At 37.8% G+C, this 21,195-nt stretch overlaps 1 protein-coding gene across 1 annotated transcript in view; it reads left to right on the top strand.

The window, feature by feature from the left end:
* LOC107556420 (rho guanine nucleotide exchange factor 12-like) overlaps positions 1 to 21,195 on the top strand; it is a 109,401-nt gene that overhangs the window by 74,690 nt on the left and 13,516 nt on the right. Inside the window, exons 6-25 of the mRNA XM_016239536.1 lie at positions 339 to 396; positions 492 to 685; positions 2,350 to 2,469; positions 3,482 to 3,610; positions 3,735 to 3,860; positions 3,936 to 4,028; positions 5,913 to 6,023; positions 6,176 to 6,268; positions 6,357 to 6,399; positions 7,564 to 7,696; positions 7,838 to 7,970; positions 9,084 to 9,108; positions 9,513 to 9,645; positions 9,787 to 9,924; positions 10,177 to 10,380; positions 10,522 to 10,659; positions 17,224 to 17,234; positions 17,325 to 17,531; positions 19,489 to 19,633; positions 20,709 to 20,744. Of these exons, the coding sequence (XP_016095022.1) occupies positions 339 to 396; positions 492 to 685; positions 2,350 to 2,469; positions 3,482 to 3,610; positions 3,735 to 3,860; positions 3,936 to 4,028; positions 5,913 to 6,023; positions 6,176 to 6,268; positions 6,357 to 6,399; positions 7,564 to 7,696; positions 7,838 to 7,970; positions 9,084 to 9,108; positions 9,513 to 9,645; positions 9,787 to 9,924; positions 10,177 to 10,380; positions 10,522 to 10,659; positions 17,224 to 17,234; positions 17,325 to 17,531; positions 19,489 to 19,633; positions 20,709 to 20,744 (2,270 nt within the window). The remainder of the gene's footprint in view (positions 1 to 338; positions 397 to 491; positions 686 to 2,349; positions 2,470 to 3,481; positions 3,611 to 3,734; positions 3,861 to 3,935; positions 4,029 to 5,912; positions 6,024 to 6,175; positions 6,269 to 6,356; positions 6,400 to 7,563; positions 7,697 to 7,837; positions 7,971 to 9,083; positions 9,109 to 9,512; positions 9,646 to 9,786; positions 9,925 to 10,176; positions 10,381 to 10,521; positions 10,660 to 17,223; positions 17,235 to 17,324; positions 17,532 to 19,488; positions 19,634 to 20,708; positions 20,745 to 21,195) is intronic.

The raw sequence follows: 21,195 nt of genomic DNA, 5'->3' as shown, positions 1-21,195 counted from the left end.
TTTTTTATAAAATTGGAAAATGCAAAAAATAAAGGCTTATTCAAAATATAAATAAAAAACTATATAGTATCTCAGTGGAACTAAAATAACACTGAAAACAGTGAAATAAGTATTTTTAGCACCATTATTTCTTTGCTAATACAGAAATAGACAGTAACTGGCAATATTGTTCTTAATATTGAGAACCAGCTTTTTAAATCAAAGTTTTATATAAAAATAAATTTGGGCTATTAAGTAAATACAGCACAAACTCAAGACTACTGTAGCATTGTGATTTGTTAAGTAACATCTATGAATTTAAATTAATCAGCGTGTTTAATGTGTGTTTTTTCATGCAGGTCAATGGGACATTAGTTACACACTCAAATCATGTAGAAGTTGTAAAGCTAATAAAATGTAAGTAGCATGAGTCTTTCACTTTAATCATTTTACTGAAGTTGTTCACTTTAAAATGAACAGTACTGTACAGTTGTTGGTGTGTTTGTGTACAGCGGGCTCCTACGTGGCCCTAACAGTGCTGGGGAGACCGCCGGGTTTGCCTCAGATCCCCCTCTCAGACGGCGAGGGGGAGGAGGGGCCTCTCTTCTCGCTCACCTCCCCTCACTCCCCGGGGTCCATCGGTCCAGAGCGCTCATCTTCCTCCCCCAGCCCCTCGGAGCGCAAACCGACCCCTCTGCCTGTATGGGTAAGAGCTCAGATCATTGATAAACAGCCTTGATCTCCCTCAGCCCCATATCATCTGCCTTCTTTCTTTCATAGCACTGTATGCCTTGTACTACAGTAACTCATTATGTGTTTTTCTGGTTGTGTTTGAAGCATCACAGCAGCAAAACGGCAACAGCAGTCACATGCTTTCATACAGGCAGCGTTTTGGACACGTAGGAGGGCTATGGCTCTATACAAAAGTGATTTCTGGGTTACTACATTGAGTATTTCCTTTCATAATGGTTTAAATTATACACTGCTGTTCTAGGTTGGCTTTTTTTTTTATTCAGCACAGACGCTTCAAATTGAGCAAAAGTGACAGAAAAGACATTTATAATGTTGCAAACATTTTCTGTTTCAAACCATTTCTGTTCTCTTTGAATTCTCTTTAAACTTTCATTAGAGCTGCACGTTTCTGGATAAATTGAGAATAAAAGTTTTTTTGTTTAAAATATAGATTGCGATTCTTGCGCAATTCTGAAGAAAATCATGAGAAAAAAAACTATTGATTTACTAGAGGTTCTGACAAAATGTTCATTGCTTCAGTTTAATAAAAATACATTCATTTGGATTAAATAATTAAAAAATAATTTTGAATGAAGCATGTCTCATTTATAAAGTCTTGTTTCGTTAATGAATGAATCAGTGTTTATAAATTAATCTCTTGAGTGAATGATTCAATGACAAATACAAATAATTTTTTTATAGTCGTAACGAGATAATCGATACAATACATACAAGTCTCAAAAGGTAATTTATTCTATTAATAATGATAATATGTGGTTGAAAAGACTGTGAAGCTGTTTCATACTGTACATGAACTTATACATGGCGGCTGCTTGCTTCGGATCAGCAGCAGTCCGAACACAGATTTGAATGTTGCAGTGTTCAAAAGTGTAGTTTTCAAAGTCCCTAAAGTCTTTGGATTAACGCTAGTTTCACAACGAAATGCCAGTGGAGTGTGAGCAGCGCGTTTTGTCGCTGCCCAAGTTAATGAATGAGCGTTCACATCACGGCGTGACAGTAAACTCTCTCTCATTCATGAACATGGACATACAGTGGGGCAAAAAAGTATTTAGTCAGCCACCAATTGTGCAAGTTCTCCCACTTAAAAAGATGAGAGAGGCCTGTAATTTTCATCATAGGTATACCTCAACTATGAGAGACAAAATGAGAAAAAAAATCCAGAAAATCACATTGTAGGATTTTTAAAGAATTTATTTAATTATTTAGCTTTTTGAAGAAATTTATTGTATTAGAAGACTGTGTTGCTGATTAAGTTGCCATGCATTCTTGCCATATTTTCTATAAAGTTTTGAAGTACTTGAAATGCTGCTGCTATGCAGAGTTACTTATAAATACCGCATGCATACTGTGACCTATTAGTATGTGTAAATGCATGCTGTATTTCGCACACATTCAGATTAGAGCCATTGGAAAGTATTGACTTAATTTGCAGAACTGAATCTATTATTGTAGACTGACTCGTGTGTGATTAAGTCTGTCATTGCACTCATACACTTAAGTGTACTTGTATCAACCACGTGATGTTGTGACAGCACTCTCTGAGTGTTCAATCTCACATCCTCTATGACAAGAGATGTGGGAATGATCAGAGCTGCTGTGATGTTTGATAAATTACAGGCCATGACGGAGGAGCACAGCAGGAACCCTACAACTAAACTACTGAAGGAAATCCAGGACGACAAGAAGCACATTCCACAGCACCAGGAGCAGCTCAGCAAGCCCACTGGGACTGGACAGGTACATACTCATACACGCACACACAAACCAACAAACAGGCTGTGATTCAGAGGAATTCTCAGTTCCGAAATGTGATGTAAAAATTGAAACTAAAGGAAAACTTATTGAGTTTGTTCATGTTAAATCATTATCTTTTATATTAAATTAAATTAGTCAGCTAGTTTCCAAGGCAGCATTTCTTAAGTTGAAGTACTATAATAACTAAAACTAAAGTTCTAAAATAAACTAAAATGTTATAAAAAGCTATATGGAAATATGAAAAAATACAAAAACACAACAAAATTACTAAAACTTTGTTAAATAAAACTGAAAATATAAAATAAAATCTAATTTAAAATATTAACAAAAACCACAGTAGTATATCAATAATACTAAAATAACACTGTAGTCCAGTACTACACCGTGTCCTAACAAGACACTATGTAATAATAAGATTCCAAAGACAAGCAATTTGTCCACACTTGAAGCAAAATATCTACAATACGCAACTAAATTAATTACAAATCACAGCCAATCAGAGGAGCATGTGGGTGGGCTCTCTCTCTGCAAGTACATAATCAAATTGCAAAAGAAGAAACCATATTAATATACAAAGAACAAATAGTAACTGAGCTGTCAGCCACATTGCTGCACCAGCATGGCTGACCAAGTCAAACCATTTCAAACATAGAATCCCCTGTCGCTCATTGCATCGCTGTCATGGCTTGTTAAGACAAAAAAATCTAGTTAACATAAAAAAGACACCTTTTTAGAGATTGGTGACACCAAATGCCAATGTTCATAAACATACAGTAGTTTTCTCCTTTTTTTCTGTTTTTAGGAAAGTTGCATGAAGTTTCTGCTTGTTACGTCATCATCAAAACTAGGCAGGAAAATAATAATGCCTGACCTCTGTGGGCTTTTACGATTTTGTTCAAGCACCACAGGTGGTATAGAAATTACACTTCACGTTCTGGCAATATATCATGATGTCATGACAGTGCTAATAAATGTTTGTTTATGTTTGTTGTAGGATGGCTCCTTATCTCCAAGGCCACGAGAAGGAGAGCAGGAGGATGGAGGGGGAGATTTGGATCGGCCCCCTTCCTGGCAGGGCGATGCTGGAATGGTGCCACCATGGACCAACAATACCACAACCCCTGTCAGTACACCTCCTGAGCAGCTGCTCCCCATCAACCTCACCTTCCACATTTCACACATTTGCTTGGATGCTGATTTGTGATTCCTCTGTGTAATTGACATTTGGTGTCAACTGATCCATGCAGGTCACTCCCAGTCCTGTCCCAGAGAGCCCATGCCAAAGAGAGACCCCCTGCCACAGCCCAAAGACCACACCCAGAGACAGCCTCAACTCCTGTCCTTCACCAGACGCTGAAGACACACCTGACCTTGTGAGTGACCTCTTTGACCTCATGCCTTCATTTGTAGTTTCTGTGCTGTGCATAATCTGAATGTTTCTCATTTAGGATTCTCAGTCGAGTGTGGGGAGCCCCTCCTCTCGTCCGGTAGCACACATCATTGGTGCTGAGGATGAAGACTTTGACACAGAGCAGGAACAGGTAGGGGTGACCGTGGCTTGGTTGTAGTCTGTACGTTTATTTCTTCCTCTTAATTTTTTGACTCACAGGCTCTACTTCAAACACTAGTGAGCTGCCTACCTAAGGCCCTGATATACTCACAACAAAGTTCTTTTTTGTGCTTTGCTTAGGGGTGTAAAAAAGTTTGAAATATCTGAGCAGTGGTATACTGCAAGCAAACCTCCCAGCGATGTGGATATGTTGTACAAGTGCAATTTGGCACTCCAGTCAACTTAAGTCATGTCACGTTTAATTATATTGTACTTTATACAATAGATTACTTTAAAGCAAGCAGCTTTACAGCAGGGCTACACAATTAAACAAATTTCTAATCGCAATTACAATTACGGATGTCACAATTACATAATCGTTCAAAGCAGCAATTAATCGTTCAAGTCCACTTATGTTATTCTGCATGCTTAAGATGCTTTTTTTTCTTTCTACATGTTATCTTAAGGGTTTTTCCATTGTTTTAATTTGAGTTTTAGTATAACCAGAGGCGGACAGTAACTAAGTACAATTTACTTGAGTACACTTTTTGAGTATCTGTACTTTACTTGAGTATTATTTTTTCTGGGAACTTATGACTTTAACTTCACTACATTTGAAAGACAAATATTGTACTTTTCACTCCACTACATTTCTATCAAGATCCTCAAAGTAGAAAGTCGTTACTATATAGCAGCTTTGAAAGTCAATAGGTGATTTTTTTTCTTCCCTAAAACGTGACTTTCTTTTTTTCAGACAGTTTATCAGTAATCACTTTTGTGGGGCTACATGAAGTGATTTCCCATCATTTTTTGAACACTGACCAGCTGCAAATGTGATATTTATTTACAACAATTCAATAATAATAAGTTAATATTGTGGTATATATTAGACACAATATTGTCTGATTTTGCTAAATTGTGTACGTGAAAATATTACCTATAAAGCCACAGAAGAACTGTTGTGCATCTCCTAATAAAACACAATAGGTGTTTGACTGAAGCAGCACTGCACAGACTGTTCTGTGTATGACATCAAAGTACAGCGAGAGCGATTAGACAGCATTTAAAAATTTTTGTTTTGATGTCAAATAAGTCTTGCTGTTTTGCTTTTTGTTAAAGCAGTGTTGCTGTTGTAAAGTTATACAGTTACAGTTGTGTTGCTGGGTTTTAAAGCAGGTTTGATTTTTTTTCTTCCTTATCACTCTGTATTTACAGGATTTCACTGTCCACTCTGTTCAAATGTGATTGAATGGCTACACATAGATGTGTGCACACAATGTCAGAGCTGTGTGAGATCACTACCATCCTGCTTTTGTGGGGGTGGGTAGGGGGGTTAAATAATCCCCATAGGTTTTTAACATTCTAAAAGCTCTTTATTCCAAAGATACTGCAAGCTAGTCAGTGTATTCAGTAGGTGTAATGTATTGTAAGTTGCTTCAGAGGTATTGCAAATACTACGTACAACAATAAATCAGTGCATTGACATAAGTACTAAAAGTAAATTTCCTTTAAGTACTTTTAAAAGCAAGTACTTCTGTACTTTTACTTAAGTAAAAATCTGTCTTTACAACTTTTACTTGTAATGGAGTAATATTTGACCAGCAGTATCTGTACTTTTACTCAAGTAATGGAGTTGAGTACTTTGTCCGCCTCTGGCGACTCTACATTTGATTTCATTTTAGAAGGTAGCTGCCTAGGTAGACAGTTGATAAGGAAGCTCACCAGTATTTGGAACAGAGCTCATCGTTTATTCCTGGAAAATAGCAAAAGCTTTTACACATTTACATTCACAAGCCTGCATTTAAGTTTAGCATTAAATCATAAAGTTGAATAGTATGTTAATGCGTACTTGTAAATTAACTTTCTCTGTCTCTAGATGAATGGCCAGTGTAGCTGTTTTCAGAGCATAGACCTCCTGAAATCTCGGCCTGCTCACCTGGCAGCTTTCATCCATCACGTTGTCTCTCAGTTTGACCCTGCGCCACTTGTAAGATCGATTACCCACGAACCTGGAATTTCCAGGCATCTAACAAAATGTTTATAAATTACTTTCCATGTTCCATGAATCTCCCTTGCATGCTTATGGTTGGGTCTCAGACCAGATGAGTCACATCACTCGTTTCCCTTCTCACTCTGCAGCTGTGCTACCTCTATGCTGAACTTTACAAACAGACCAGCTCCAAAGAGACACGGCGAATCCTCATGGATACCTTCTTCATAGACAAAACAGCTGTGAGGAGCTTAAAAACAGTCTTAGCTTGTTTAGCTTGTCATAGATGTTGTGGTCTCTGTTTAAGAGTTGTATTTTGTTTTTAAACAGAGCTTGAAAGTAACAGTGCCCGAATCCATCATCGCTGACCTGGGTAAGTTGAAACTTCTAAATCCTAGGGCTATTATTTAAAATGAAAACAACTAAATATCAGCTGATTAAACCATTTTAACCATCTGATATTTTGTTTTTTACTTTTAAAATAATCTGTATTGGCTGATATTTACTGATTTGTTGGTAAATTTGAAAAACGTCTGATTAACAATATATATATATATATATATATATATATATACAGTGGGTACGGAAAGTATTCAGACCCCTTTACATTTTTCACTCTTTGTTATATTGCAGCCATTTGCTAAAATCATTTAAGTTAATTTTTTTTCCTCATTAATGTACACACAGGACCCCATATTGACAGAAAAACACAGAATTGTTGACATTTTTGCAGATTTATTAAAAAAGAAAAACTGAAATATCACATGGTCCTAAGTATTCAGACCCTTTGCTCAGTATTTAATAGAAGCACCCTTTTGATCTAATACAGCCATGAGTCTTTTTGGGAAAGATGCAACAAGTTTTTCAAACCTTCTCGAGTGCTCAGGACCTCAGACTGGGCCGAAGGTTTATCTTCCAACAAGACAATGACCCTAAGCACACAGCTAAAATAATGAAGGAGTGGCTTCACAACAACTCTGTGACTGTTCTTGAATGGCCCAGCCAGAGCCCTGACTTAAACCCAATTGAGCATCTCTGGAGAGACCTAAAAATGGCTGTCCACCAACGTTTACTATCCAACCTGACAGAACTGGAGAGGCTCTGCAAGGAGGAATGGCAGAGGATCCCTAAATCCAGGTGTGAAAAACTTGTTGCCTCTTTCCCAAAAAGACTCATGGCTGTATTCGATCAAAAGGGTGCTTCTACTAAATACTGAGCAAAGGGTCTGAATACTTAGGACCATGTGATATTTCAGTTTTTCTTTTTTAATAAATCTGCAAAAATGTCAACAATTCTGTGTTTTTCTGTCAATATGGGGTGCTGTGTGTACATTAATGAGGAAAAAAAATTAACTTAAATGATTTTAGCAAATGGCTGTAATATAACAAAGAGTGAAAAATTTAAGGGGGTCTGAATACTTTCCGTACCCACTGTATATATACTGTGCATCTATATTCTTTTAAAAGACACCCATCTCATTTTAGTGACACTATAGCGGAACTTTGCATGACTTTTATAAATATTTGTGTGACCGTAGAACGGACTGCACACTCAATTAATGCAGAAAGGAAGAGGCCGGAGCCCATCTCGGAGGACATCCACCGACAGTATGTGCAGCAGCTGCAGGACACACTTCTACCTGACATCCAGAAGAACCTAGAAGATTTCAGGTGAGATGCACTTATCTAATACACACACAAAATCAGATAAAACCCTCCACACACACTCTACAGCTCCAATGTACCAGCACAAGTGTCCGTCAAATCCACTTTCTCCAGTATGTTCACCCATGTGTTATCTGTATGTCTCAGGCACAAGCGCAGTATGGGTTTGACCCTGGCTGAAGCGGAGCTAGCCCGTCTGGATACAGAGAGAATGAGAGACCGTGTGGCTCTGGAAAAAGAGCGATCCTGTGCAGAGCACATCATGTCTAAGATAGAAGATGTACTGTAAGTGCACATGGCCATTCTGACATAAATGTATGTGAATATACCTGTAGATGATGCCACTTGTTCTCTTGATAGCAGGGCACTACAGTGCGACCATTTCAGTCGCATTTACAACTGAAAACTACTGCGTGCAACTTGAAAAAATATTTAGGTGCATCAGTGCAACTGACCCGATCAGCATATTTGTGTTTGCGCTCAAGGGAGTTTCAAAGGTTTCCACTTGCAACGTGTTTTTGCAACGTTGAGTAATGCATCACAGACATATCTCTTGATTCTTTGAACGCAATGTTAATCAGAATCCACTCACTGCTCAAAACACCAGAGTTTAGTTCAGTGCTCAGTTATGCAAGCTCACAAATCCTTTCATTATAACAAAGTGCAAAATAATGTGTAAAGTTGTGTAGTAAAAAGTGTAAAATAAGATATTCATTGTGCAGTTTAGAGAGCTTTGTTGATCATGTATTAAATGGAACATTGTGAGATTGCGATGAACTAAGGTGACAGCTTTTAATGATTATTTATACAACAGTTCAAGAAGTTAATATTAAGTGACTTGCATTGTTTGAAACAATTTTCGTTGACGAAATAGAGCAAAGTCAGGGAATAGTGTTGTAGTCAGACAAAGTCACAGCTGAGCCGCTGTGCATCTCCAAGCAAACAGCCATCTTTCGTTTATGAATGAACATGCGTTTTTAAACTAATCTATTGAGCCAATGATTCAATTACCTTTTTTTATAAAGACCGTTACTTGCTTTGTTCATGAATGCATCGTGAAGTAAATCATTTAATATTTCTATATTCAAAATGTTATATTTAAAACATTCATCTCAACGTGAATTTATGAATTTAATTGCACTCATGCCACCTCTAAGCCTCATTAAATGACTGTAAATATAACTACATGCCACTTTTGTTCTTCTTTGCCACCTTTGTAGTGCAAAATACTTTTAATATTGATTTCATTTGATCAGTAACTTATTCTTCTTATTCTATTGTTTTAATTAGAAATTTTAAAAAGGCTTATACATTTTTGAATTTGACATAAAAGATGACACTTAATAAAGTTAGAAAAAAATGTCAATGACTTTAAATCTTGCAATACTCTCAGGGTGTCCCACAGGGCTCTGTTCTTGGTCCTCTTCTTTTATATAAATGAATATTTTAAGGTGCATGTACATTTCGCAAGAGACCAGTATGTAAACTGATCAGAATAGCATTCAGAAAGGTAACGGGTGACTCATAACAGTTTGCAAGGGGCCTTCAGAAAGGTAACGGGTGACTCATAACAGTTTGCAATGAATGCTAATATAATGCTGGTGTAAGTACTATATACACTTTTTAATAAAAATAAAAAAGTTCCCAACTGATGAATATAACAAAAATGAAAATAAAGTGGGAACCAAGAGGAAGCATTTACTTTTCTTAGCTGTGTTCACTTCCTCAGAGCATCTATATTCTTTTAAAAGACACCCATCTCATTTTAGTGACACTATAGCGGAACTTTGCATGACTTTTATAAATATTTGTGTGACCGTAGAACGGACTGCACACTCAATTAATGCAGAAAGGAAGAGGCCGGAGCCCATCTCGGAGGACATCCACCGACAGTATGTGCAGCAGCTGCAGGACACACTTCTACCTGACATCCAGAAGAACCTAGAAGATTTCAGGTGAGATGCACTTATCTAATACACACACAAAATCAGATAAAACCCTCCACACACACTCTACAGCTCCAATGTACCAGCACAAGTGTCCGTCAAATCCACTTTCTCCAGTATGTTCACCCATGTGTTATCTGTATGTCTCAGGCACAAGCGCAGTATGGGTTTGACACTGGCTGAAGCGGAGCTAGCCCGTCTGGATACAGAGAGAATGAGAGACCGTGTGGCTCTGGAAAAAGAGCGATCCTGTGCAGAGCACATCATGTCTAAGATAGAAGATGTACTGTAAGTGCACATGGCCATTCTGACATAAATGTATGTGAATATACCTGTAGATGATGCCACTTGTTCTCTTGATAGCAGGGCACTACAGTGCGACCATTTCAGTCGCATTTACAACTGAAAACTACTGCGTGCAACTTGAAAAAATATTTAGGTGCACCAGTGCAACTGACCCGATCAGCATATTTGTGTTTGCGCTCAAGGGAGTTTCAAAGGTTTCCACTTGCAACGTGTGCATCTATATTCTTTTAAAAGACACCCATCTCATTTTAGTGACACTATAGCGGAACTTTGCATGACTTTTATAAATATTTGTGTGACCGTAGAACGGACTGCACACTCAATTAATGCAGAACGGAAGAGGCCGGAGCCCATCTCGGAGGACATCCACCGACAGTATGTGCAGCAGCTGCAAGACACACTTCTACCTGACATCCAGAAGAACCTAGAAGACTTCAGGTGAGATGCACTTATCTAATACACACACAAAATCAGATAAAACCCTCCACACACACTCTACAGCTCCAATGTACCAGCACAAGTGTCCGTCAAATCCACTTTCTCCAGTATGTTCACCCATGTGTTATCTGTATGTCTCAGGCACAAGCGCAGTATGGGTTTGACCCTGGCTGAAGCGGAGCTAGCCCGTCTGGATACAGAGAGAATGAGAGACCGTGTGGCTCTGGAAAAAGAGCGATCCTGTGCAGAGCACATCATGTCTAAGATAGAAGATGTACTGTAAGTGCACATGGCCATTCTGACATAAATGTATGTGAATATACCTGTAGATGATGCCACTTGTTCTCTTGATAGCAGGGCACTACAGTGCGACCATTTCAGTCGCATTTACAACTGAAAACTACTGCGTGCAACTTGAAAAAATATTTAGGTGCACCAGTGCAACTGACCCGATCAGCATATTTGTGTTTGCGCTCAAGGGAGTTTCAAAGGTTTCCACTTGCAACGTGTTTTTGCAACGTTGAGTAATGCATCACAGACATATCTCTTGATTCTTTGAACGCAATGTTAATCAGAATCCACTCACTGCTCAAAACACCAGAGTTTAGTTCAGTGCTCAGTTATGCAAGCTCACAAATCCTTTCATTATAACAAAGTGCAAAATAATGTGTAAAGTTGTGTAGTAAAAAGTGTAAAATAAGATATTCATTGTGCAGTTTAGAGAGCTTTGTTGATCATGTATTAAATGGAACATTGTGAGATTGCGATGAACTAAGGTGACAGCTTTTAATGATTATTTATACAACAGTTCAAGAAGTTAATATTAAGTGACTTGCATTGTTTGAAACAATTTTCGTTGACGAAATAGAGCAAAGTCAGGGAATAGTGTTGTAGTCAGACAAAGTCACAGCTGAGCCGCTGTGCATCTCCAAGCAAACAGCCATCTTTCGTTTATGAATGAACATGCGTTTTTAAACTAATCTATTGAGCCAATGATTCAATTACCTTTTTTTATAAAGACCGTTACTTGCTTTGTTCATGAATGCATCGTGAAGTAAATCATTTAATATTTCTATATTCAAAATGTTATATTTAAAACATTCATCTCAACATGAATTTATGAATTTAATTGCACTCATGCCACCTCTAAGCCTCATTAAATGTCTGTAAATATAACTACATGCCACTTTTGTTCTTCTTTGCCACCTTTGTAGTGCAAAATACTTTTAATATTGATTTCATTTGATCAGTAACTTATTCTTCTTATTCTATTGTTTTAATTAGAAATTTAAAAAAGGCTTATACATTTTTGAATTTGACATAAAAGATGACACTTAATAAAGTTAGAAAAAAATGTCAATGACTTTAAATCTTGCAATACTCTTTAACACAGGGTGTCCCACAGGGCTCTGTTCTTGGTCTTCTTCTTTTATATAAATGAATATTTTTAAGGTGCATGTACATTTCGCAAGAGACCAGTATGTAAACTGATCAGAATAACATTCAGAAAGTTAACGGGTGACTCATAACAGTTTGCAAGGGGCCTTCAGAAAGGTAACGGGTGACTCATAACAGTTTGCAATAAATGCTAATATAATGCTGGTGTAAGTACTATATACACTTTTTAATAAAAATAAAAAAGTTCCCAACTGATGAATATAACAAAAATGAAAATAAAGTGGGAACCAAGAGGAAGCATTTACTTATAGTCAAACCAAAAATTGTCCAGATATAATTTTTAATTTTTTTTACTAGTGGGTGCAGGACACTATAGTTCATTTATATAAAGTGAGGATAGCAAAATAAACTAAACTGTGATATATTATACCCAAAAATTCTTCATACAGTGGACTACCATTAAAATTGAAACAAATTTGTGACCAAAAATTATTCAGACCGAGTCTGGGAAAAAATTGAAGTTCAGGTTTGCATGAACCTGGATGACAGCATGCCCAGGAGACTATATGCTGTCATTAAGGCTAAGGGTCGCCCGACTAAGTATTGATAGTTGTGTAAATATTGACAGCTGTATGAATAATTTTTGGTTTATTGTAATCCATTACATACCTTTCTATCAAAGTTATCTAACATTATCAAGCTGAATTTGTTCTGACACAGTTTAACTCTGAGTTATTTTTTTATTACCATTTTCTAAACTATAGTGAATAAACTGTGATAATGTGAGAAATTTTGAAGGTGTCTGAATAAATTTTGGTTTGACTGTATCTATTTGATAAATTAAGTTAACCAACTAACATTATACATACTCTTTTGGTTTCTGTACCCAATATTTAAAAAATTTACAAATGCAATGAAAATATTGGTATCGGTACTCTGTATCGGCAAGTACCAAAAATAAAAGTATCGGTATCGGGCGAGTACTGGAAAAAGTGGTATCGGTGCATCCCTAGTTATAAGGTTTACATATGACATATCGGCCATTCATTGTTAGTCATCTTTTACACAACAGGTTCCCATTTGACCCAAAAATTAACTAAGATTAAGCCTAGATTAATATGATATCATTGAGTTTAAACTAATTATGGGAACATCTTTGGGTTTAAACCAAAATGGGTAAATAATATTTACATATTACACTTTTCAAATGAGAAGTAAAACACACTGGAAGTTGTGTGTGTCTCTCACACTTCAGTAAATCGCAACTTATGTTTTGTTTCAGATTGACGTCACAGGCCACAGAGGAAGATAAGTGGTAAGGGGAATTCTCATGTCCTCTCTTTCCATAAATGACATATTACGTCACCCTAGATTAACCCCTGAAACACTGTCCAGCCTCATAGATTGAGGAATAAATCCAAGGTCACGTAGAAATGGAGTATTTAGTAAAATGGTACAGTTTTACATTACTTTATAAAGTAGTAAAACCAAACCTTCAAGTCTGAAAAGGTACATTTTTAAAGGCAAAAACCGTCTACAAATCACACTAGCCCTATAGTTTCCCTCCCAGTTTTAGCTGCAGTCTTGTGAGTGGAGTGTAGTTGTAGCATATGATCGGTCAGGAGCCCATATGGGCGGCAGCAGCAGGGACTGAGGCGTTGTGTGTCCGCCCAGATGGCATCCAAGAGAGTGTAGCCTAATGAAGCCTCTGACAGGAGCTTGTGATTGCTATTTCTGCTCTGGCACTGACTGCAGTTACGCATTGTACAAGTCATCTGTTTGGCTTGTAAGTGTTTGTGAGAATAGCTTTGTAAGTTCTTCGGCTGGGGTCCTAGCTGTCAGAATAATTTTCTGCACACTGTAAAGTATTTCGGCATGGACTGAACCGAGCCTCTTGCTCCCCCTGCTGGAAGTTACAGATAATGATTTCTCAGAATTGTTAAAGGGGTCATATGATGCGATTTCAATTTTTCTTTTCTCTTTAGAGTGTTACAAGCTCTTGGTGCATAAAGAAGATCTGTAAAGTTGCAAAGACTAAAGTCTCAAATCCAAAGAGATATTCTTTATAAAAGTTAAGACTTGCCCATGCCCTCCTAAAACGCCTCGTTTAAACACGACCCCACATGTCTACCTCACTGTGTGGGAAGATTTGCATAACGCCGCCCAAATGTTCACGCAAAGAAAGAAGGCGTAACTTTTATTCTCGCTGTAGTATTGTTGCCGCCGCCACCGTGTTGTGGATATACTGTGTGTTTCATTGTGAAAGCGAAACTACTTTGTTTGGCCTTCCAAAAGAGGACGATAGCCGCTTTGTCATGCCTAGAGCTGATCCGTGCTGGTCGCTGAGGAAATACATCAACTTTGCGCTGTCAATCGCCGGATCGGCTTTCACCGTGGACGAAGCAGAGTCCAGCCCGGGGTCGTCACATGTGGTTGCAGCAAGCCTCCTTTGTCGAATCCGCCGGGCGCCGCTCAAAGCGAAAATATTTTGTTTGGCCTTCCAAAAGAGGACATAATGTTTCTATAAAGTGGGGCAGTTCCAACTTTGCAAGGACAGTCTGGCGCTTTTGACTCATAGCCTGTAAGAACGTTTTTTTTATATTTAAAGAATTTGCCACTGATTATTCAAACGCGAGTTTGAGCAGTGTAGAGTAGCGCTTATTGTTCGTCATTTCTCCGATCACAAATGCAGACAAGGTTTTATGTTTACGCGGCACAATACGCAACGCAAAGCGTAAAAACACAGTATAAGTCATTACAATCAGTAAATATGTCCCCACTGGATGCAACAAATGCCTCGTTTGTAATGGGTTTTATTGGTTTTGTCTCGTCGCACCGGGCACATGGAAACCATAGACTGTATGATGGAAACACAGTATGGTAAGGGGCGTAACATTTCTGTCACACGCTTGAGGTATTCAGCCAATCACAACACACTGGATAGCTGGCTAATCAGAGCACACCTCGCTTTTCAGACCGATGAGCTTTGTAAAAATCGATGAAAGGCGGGGCATAGAGGAGAAACAATGATGTACATTTTGTGGAAAATAATGTTTTTTTTTACTTTAAACCACATAAACACATTGCATTACACCAAATACACAAAATAATGTTCTTTTTAGCAACATCATATGACCCCTTTAAACTACAACAGTGAAACTTAGTTTAAGTCAAAGACTGAATTAGAAAAAAATATATATATACAGTGGGTACGGAAAGTATTCAGACCCTCTTACATTTTTCACTCTTTGTTATATTGCAGCCATTTGCTAAAATCATTTAAGTTAATTTTTTTTCCTCATTAATGTACACACAGCACCCCATATTGACAGAAAAACACAGAATTGTTGACATTTTTGCAGATTTATTAAAAAAGAAAAACTGAAATATCACATGGTCCTAAGTATTCAGACCCTTTGCTCAGTATTTAGTAGAAGCACCCTTTTGATCGAATACAGCCATGAGTCTTTTTGGGAAAGACCCAACAAGTTTTTCACACCTGGATTTAGGGATCCTCTGCCATTCCTCCTTGCAGAGCCTCTCCAGTTCTGTCAGGTTGGATAGTAAACGTTGGTGGACAGCCATTTTTAGGTCTCTCCAGAGATGCTCAATTGGGTTTAAGTCAGGGCTCTGGCTGGCCCATTCAAGAACAGTCACAGAGTTGTTGTGAAGCCACTCCTTCATTATTTTAGCTGTGTGCTTAGGGTCATTGTCTTGTTGGAAGATAAACCTTCGGCCCAGTCTGAGGTCCTGAGCACTCTGGAGAAAGTTTTCGTCCAGGATAACCCTGTACTTGGCCGCATTCATCTTTCCCTCGATTGCAACCAGTCGTCCTGTCCCTGCAGCTGAAAAACACCCCCACAGCATGATGCTGCCACCACCATGCTTCACTGTTGGGACTGTATTGGACAGGTGATGAGCAGTGCCTGGTTTTCTCCACACATACCGCTTAGAATTCGTCGCACCGGGCACATGGAAACCATAGACTGTATGATGGAAACACAGTATGGTAAGGGGCGTAACATTTCTGTCACACGCTTGAGGTATTCAGCCAATCACAACACACTGGATAGCTGGCTAATCAGAGCACACCTCGCTTTTCAGACCGATGAGCTTTGTAAAAATCGATGAAAGGCGGGGCATAGAGGAGAAACAATGATGTACATTTTGTGGAAAATAATGTTTTTTTTTACTTTAAACCACATAAACACATTGCATTACACCAAATACACAAAATAATGTTCTTTTTAGCAACATCATATGACCCCTTTAAACTACAACAGTGAAACTTAGTTTAAGTCAAAGACTGAATTAGAAAAAAATATATATATACAGTGGGTACGGAAAGTATTCAGACCCTCTTACATTTTTCACTCTTTGTTATATTGCAGCCATTTGCTAAAATCATTTAAGTTAATTTTTTTTCCTCATTAATGTACACACAGCACCCCATATTGACAGAAAAACACAGAATTGTTGACATTTTTGCAGATTTATTAAAAAAGAAAAACTGAAATATCACATAGTCCTAAGTATTCAGACCCTTATCTCTGTGTGGCATAATTTAGTTCCTTGTGAAGCTCCTTGTGGGTTTGTTTTACTTCCCTATTTGTGACCATTTTATACAGACAACCACCTATTTGTAATCTCCTTTATATTTTGAAGAGACACATACCATTCAGGACTCAAAGCTAAGGTAATTTTTTTTTTTTTTTTTTTTCTACTGGCCCTGCCACAAATAAATAAATAATAGCTGGTTTTGTTTTTTAATAATGTTGTCAAAATATCAAATGTTGTCAATTCTCGATTCCAGTTTCGATATCACAGCAAAAACTACTAACTATTATAGTTTAAACATTAGTAAAGGCAAGTAAACAGTCAGTAATAAAACAAGAAGAACAAATTACAAGCAATAGAGCAAATACAATAAAACAAATTAAACAAACGGTGCTTTAAGTTTTTTCAGGTAGGTCTAACACTAGTATGCAGAGTAAAGAATTATTAAAGAAATTATTTAAGGTAGTCCATTCAAAATGAACACTGCTTTGTTTTCACTGAATTAATATATTTTCCAATTTTATACTTGCATACATGCAGAACAGCCCGGCATAAGAACAGTTTCTCATGAACGGTTAACTTGGCAATAAACATGTAATACACAACAATATCTATATGTTTATTTATTAAACACACCATACTTCTTATTCACATTTCCTTGCATTTGTACATATCATACCTGTACACACAAATACCATCTATTGTCTATTTAAATATTTGTTGTATATTATTATTTCCTATTCACTTCCTATTCATATTTTTATTATCTGTGTCTTGTCATTGTAATCTGTTTGTGCTGTGGAACCAAAACAAGTTCCTCGTATGTGTAAACATATCTGGCAATAAAGCTCTTTACATCCACATAAGCATAACTAACAATTCTGTCAGCTGTCCCAAGAGTCTTTCACGCTGACCTGGCCCATCAGGGAGTCATTATTGGCGAGCCCCAACACAGATTTTGTTCTCTCTCTCTCTCTCTCACCCTGCAGTCAGCAAGGCTCTGGAACCGAGGCAGCGTCCGACAAAGCCTCAGCTACCATTGAGCGCTGGAGAACAGGCAGACGGGTCGTCTCCTCCCGTACGGGGCAGTCAGTCCAGTGAGGGCTCAGATGGCACCACTGCCCTGGTCACGTTACCCCCTTACAGCATTCCAGCAGCACAGGGCACAGACGGTATCAGCCGAGAGTCCGAGACTGGTGAGAGATGCTTCGCAAATCATTCCTGTCAAGTGTCTGTGGTCTGCTTTTACAAGCTTTCCTCCTTCAAATCTTTTTTGTTATTTTTGGGATTGTCAGTCATTTAAAGATTTAAATTAAATTAATTACATGATATGCTAATTCATAATCAAACTGATCATGTAAATTTGAGTATTGACTGAGAAAAGCCCCCCAGTGAAGTTCAGCCATACTTATTTTCTTGGTGACATTTGTTAACATTAGTTAAGTATGTTAGTGAACATGAACCAACAATAAAAAGGTTTTCATTTTCATAAAAAGTTTTTCACAAAGAATGAAAAACATTTGCTAATACATTATAAAAAAATCTAAAGTTGCATCTGTTAATATTATTTAATAGACCTGAGTAAACATGAACTAACAATTAAACAGTGAGTTGTACATTTATTAATGTTACCAAGGATGAATAAATACTATATTTAAATACAAATAAATACTGCATTAAATAATGTTAACTAATGGGACCTTATTGCTCTTTAATGTCTTCTGTCTTTTTCTCCTCTTTTTTTCTCCACTGTCATCGTCCCTCTCATTGTTATCTGCCCTTAATGATTCCTCTTTCTCTCCTTTCCTTGCACCATATTTCCACTTATTTTCCTGCAGCTGTTTGCAAAAACGTATAATCTTATTTCTTGACTCAAGATTTGAAAAAGGTCTAGTTTCTAAGGGAAATTACCATGGTTACTAAACAGATAGGATAGGATTCTAATTTAGATGTTTAGTATTTAGATGTTTTTATTTGTTTGCTTTGTCTGAGCTATGTCAGTGCTCTCCTGGTTATCAGGGTCATGGCTCAAATCAGAGAATAATCGGCCTGTTTTACTTTCTTTTTTTTTTTTTTCTTCTTTTTTTTTACTTTACATTTTAATTGGAGATGGTCAAATTGGATGTGCCCACATTTAGAGAGAGGGATTTTGTTTACGAGCCTCAAATGGAGACTTCATTCATTGTGTGCATAATTGTAACATTTTTTTGTTTGTTTGTTTTTGTTTCTGTTTAAACTTTTAAAGGTGGGGTAAGCGATTTCTGGTAGCCAATGTTGACATTTGAAATCACCAAAACAAACACGCCCCTACCCCAAAAGGGTCTCGCTCCTATTTTGATAGCTCCGCCCCACACATACGTACGCAACCCAGGCAACTATTAGTTCTGTGAAACAAAGCCAAACCAATGTTACACCGTGTCTAAACCAGACGCGAGTGACGCGGCGCGACAAAATACTATGGAACTCATTATAATCAGTGATGCTGTCTACACCATATAAATATATATATACATATCTATGGTCTACACTGGATGCGGCACGACACGACAAATCCCCGACAGAAAACTGCTGCTGCGTTCTATTCATGATGTATTGACACAAATTTCAAATGATTTTCAACGGTCACTTTGTCGCGTCCAGTGTACTAGACAGACTTTAGCTGTTGCGGCACAGACACAGTGTTACTCACCTATCGAGAAGAAACAAAGCAACCTCGGCGTCCGATCGCAGGCCTTCCGCTCCTTGAGTTCTCTCCAGTGCTGGAAGCTGATCCGATATTTACACGGGTCCTACTTCTTGCCTTATTGCCTTAAGCCTTCTTTTGTTCCGCAGACGTTTTCCTCTTTTGTTTTTTATCCGCCATCTCTATCTTTCTGTCGCTCGGCTCGCTAATGTCCATCCTGTGCATTGAATGCTCTCTCCTCCATATCATGAGTAGACACGCCCCTTACTACTGATTGGCTACAAGTTTGTTTTGCTTGTCGGCCCGAATCAGTTTTCTAAAGCGTTTTTGAAAAATCGCTTACCCCACCTTTAATAGTAAAAGCCCAGCAAAGGCCAGTTTCAAGTTGTCTGCTTCTATTCAGTACTGATTTCAAGAGCTTTTCATTTTCTGACACACTCACTCTCTCTCTCTCTCTGGCTGTGGATTAGGTGGAACTCCTTCTTCTGCACTTCCCAGACTGGGAGACGGTGTCATCCCGGGAGATTCGCAGGACTCGTCCTCTTCAAATACTCACTTTGACTTCAGCCCCTGTACACTGGAGCATCTACAGGAGGAGGAAGCTGAGACAGAAAAGTGAGTCAAGTGATCACCATCCAGGCTTATATCAATAAAATCACATTTTCACACTGCACACAATCCAGATTTATCAAATCACATCTGTTTTCCATTTGCTCAGTCTCTGTCTATTGCATTCTGAATGAGACTATAATCTGACATTTCATACTGACTGGATTTTTTATATTACATTAAAACCACATTTAGATATTGTTTAAGATTTCTGTTGTCAGATTTTGTGCAACTTTTTGCTGTTCAGACTACAAAACCTGAAAGTGGTTTGTTTCAGTCTACCAACACTACCATTAAAAAGTTTGGGGGCAGATTTTTTATTTTTTTTAAATTAATACTTTAATACTAATACTTTTTTTTTTTTTAGCAAGGACACATTAAATTGATCAAATGTGACAGTAAAGACATTTACAATGTTACTAAATATTTCTATTTCAAATAAATGCTGTTCAAATAAACAGAAATGTCACAGTTTCCACAAAAACATTAAGCAGCACAACTGTTTTGAATATTGATAATAATAGTAAATATTTCTGAAGGATCATTCAGCTTTGCAATATATAAAATATATTAAAATGGAAATTATTTTAAATTGTTCACAATAAATGTAGCTCTGGTGAACATAGGAGGCTTCTCATAAAAAAACAAAAAATGTACCGACCACAAACGTATAAATAGTAGTGTAAATAAACCTTAAATATCCATCCCTGTGCTGGGCTTAATTGTCACTCAAAAAATGCTTTTACATTGAATTTGTATTTTCATTTTAAGACGAGCTGTCGCTGTCTCATAATCAGGCTGTTTAGAGTAAGAGAGGTCTCATCTGTCTCAGTGGCCACGATACAGGCCTCACAGCTATTTTTATTCCTTAAGTCTCTGTAGTGATGATGTTTGAAACAAAGCTTTGCTCTGTGGTGCTCTGCTCTGTAAATTATCTTATTGGGACAGACAGAGAGAATAAAGCTTGTGCCCCATGACTTGGTACTCTTGAGAAGAGAAAGGGAACGTTGACAACATGCAGCTTTTGGGATGTTGGGCTTCTTACTACTGTAGGGTGACTTGAATGTGATTTACCTTACAGGACGCAGGACACCGGCACCCCCAGGTCTGACAAGAGGTGAGTGCTTCTTCCATCGTCAAACAGTGTGGGTTTTTCAGTGGTCAATGCTGATATCATTTCTGACAGCCATTTCAGACAATATAGGCATTAATGTGACAACACACACACACACATATATATATATAGTTCCTTAAGTCTCTGTAGTGATGATGTTTGAAACAAAGCTTTGCTCTGTGGTGCTCTGCTCTGTAAATTATCTTATTGGGACAGACAGAGAGAATAAAGCTTGTGCCTCATGACTTGGTACTCTTGAGAAGAGAAAGAGAACGTTGACAACATGCAGCTTTTGGGATGTTGGGCTTCTTACTACTGTAGGGTGACTTGAATGTGATTTACCTTACAGGACGCAGGACACCGGCACCCCCAGGTCTGACAAGAGGTGAGTGCTTCTTCCATCGTCAACCAGTGTGGGTTTTTCAGTGGTCAATGCTGATATCATTTCTGACAG

This window comes from Sinocyclocheilus grahami, unplaced genomic scaffold, assembly GCF_001515645.1.
Source record: "Sinocyclocheilus grahami isolate Dianchi unplaced genomic scaffold, SAMN03320097.WGS_v1.1 scaffold567.1, whole genome shotgun sequence".
Lineage (NCBI taxonomy): Eukaryota > Metazoa > Chordata > Actinopteri > Cypriniformes > Cyprinidae > Sinocyclocheilus > Sinocyclocheilus grahami.
Note: the sequence above shows the minus strand (reverse complement) of the source record. Positions and strands in the feature narration are given on the sequence as shown.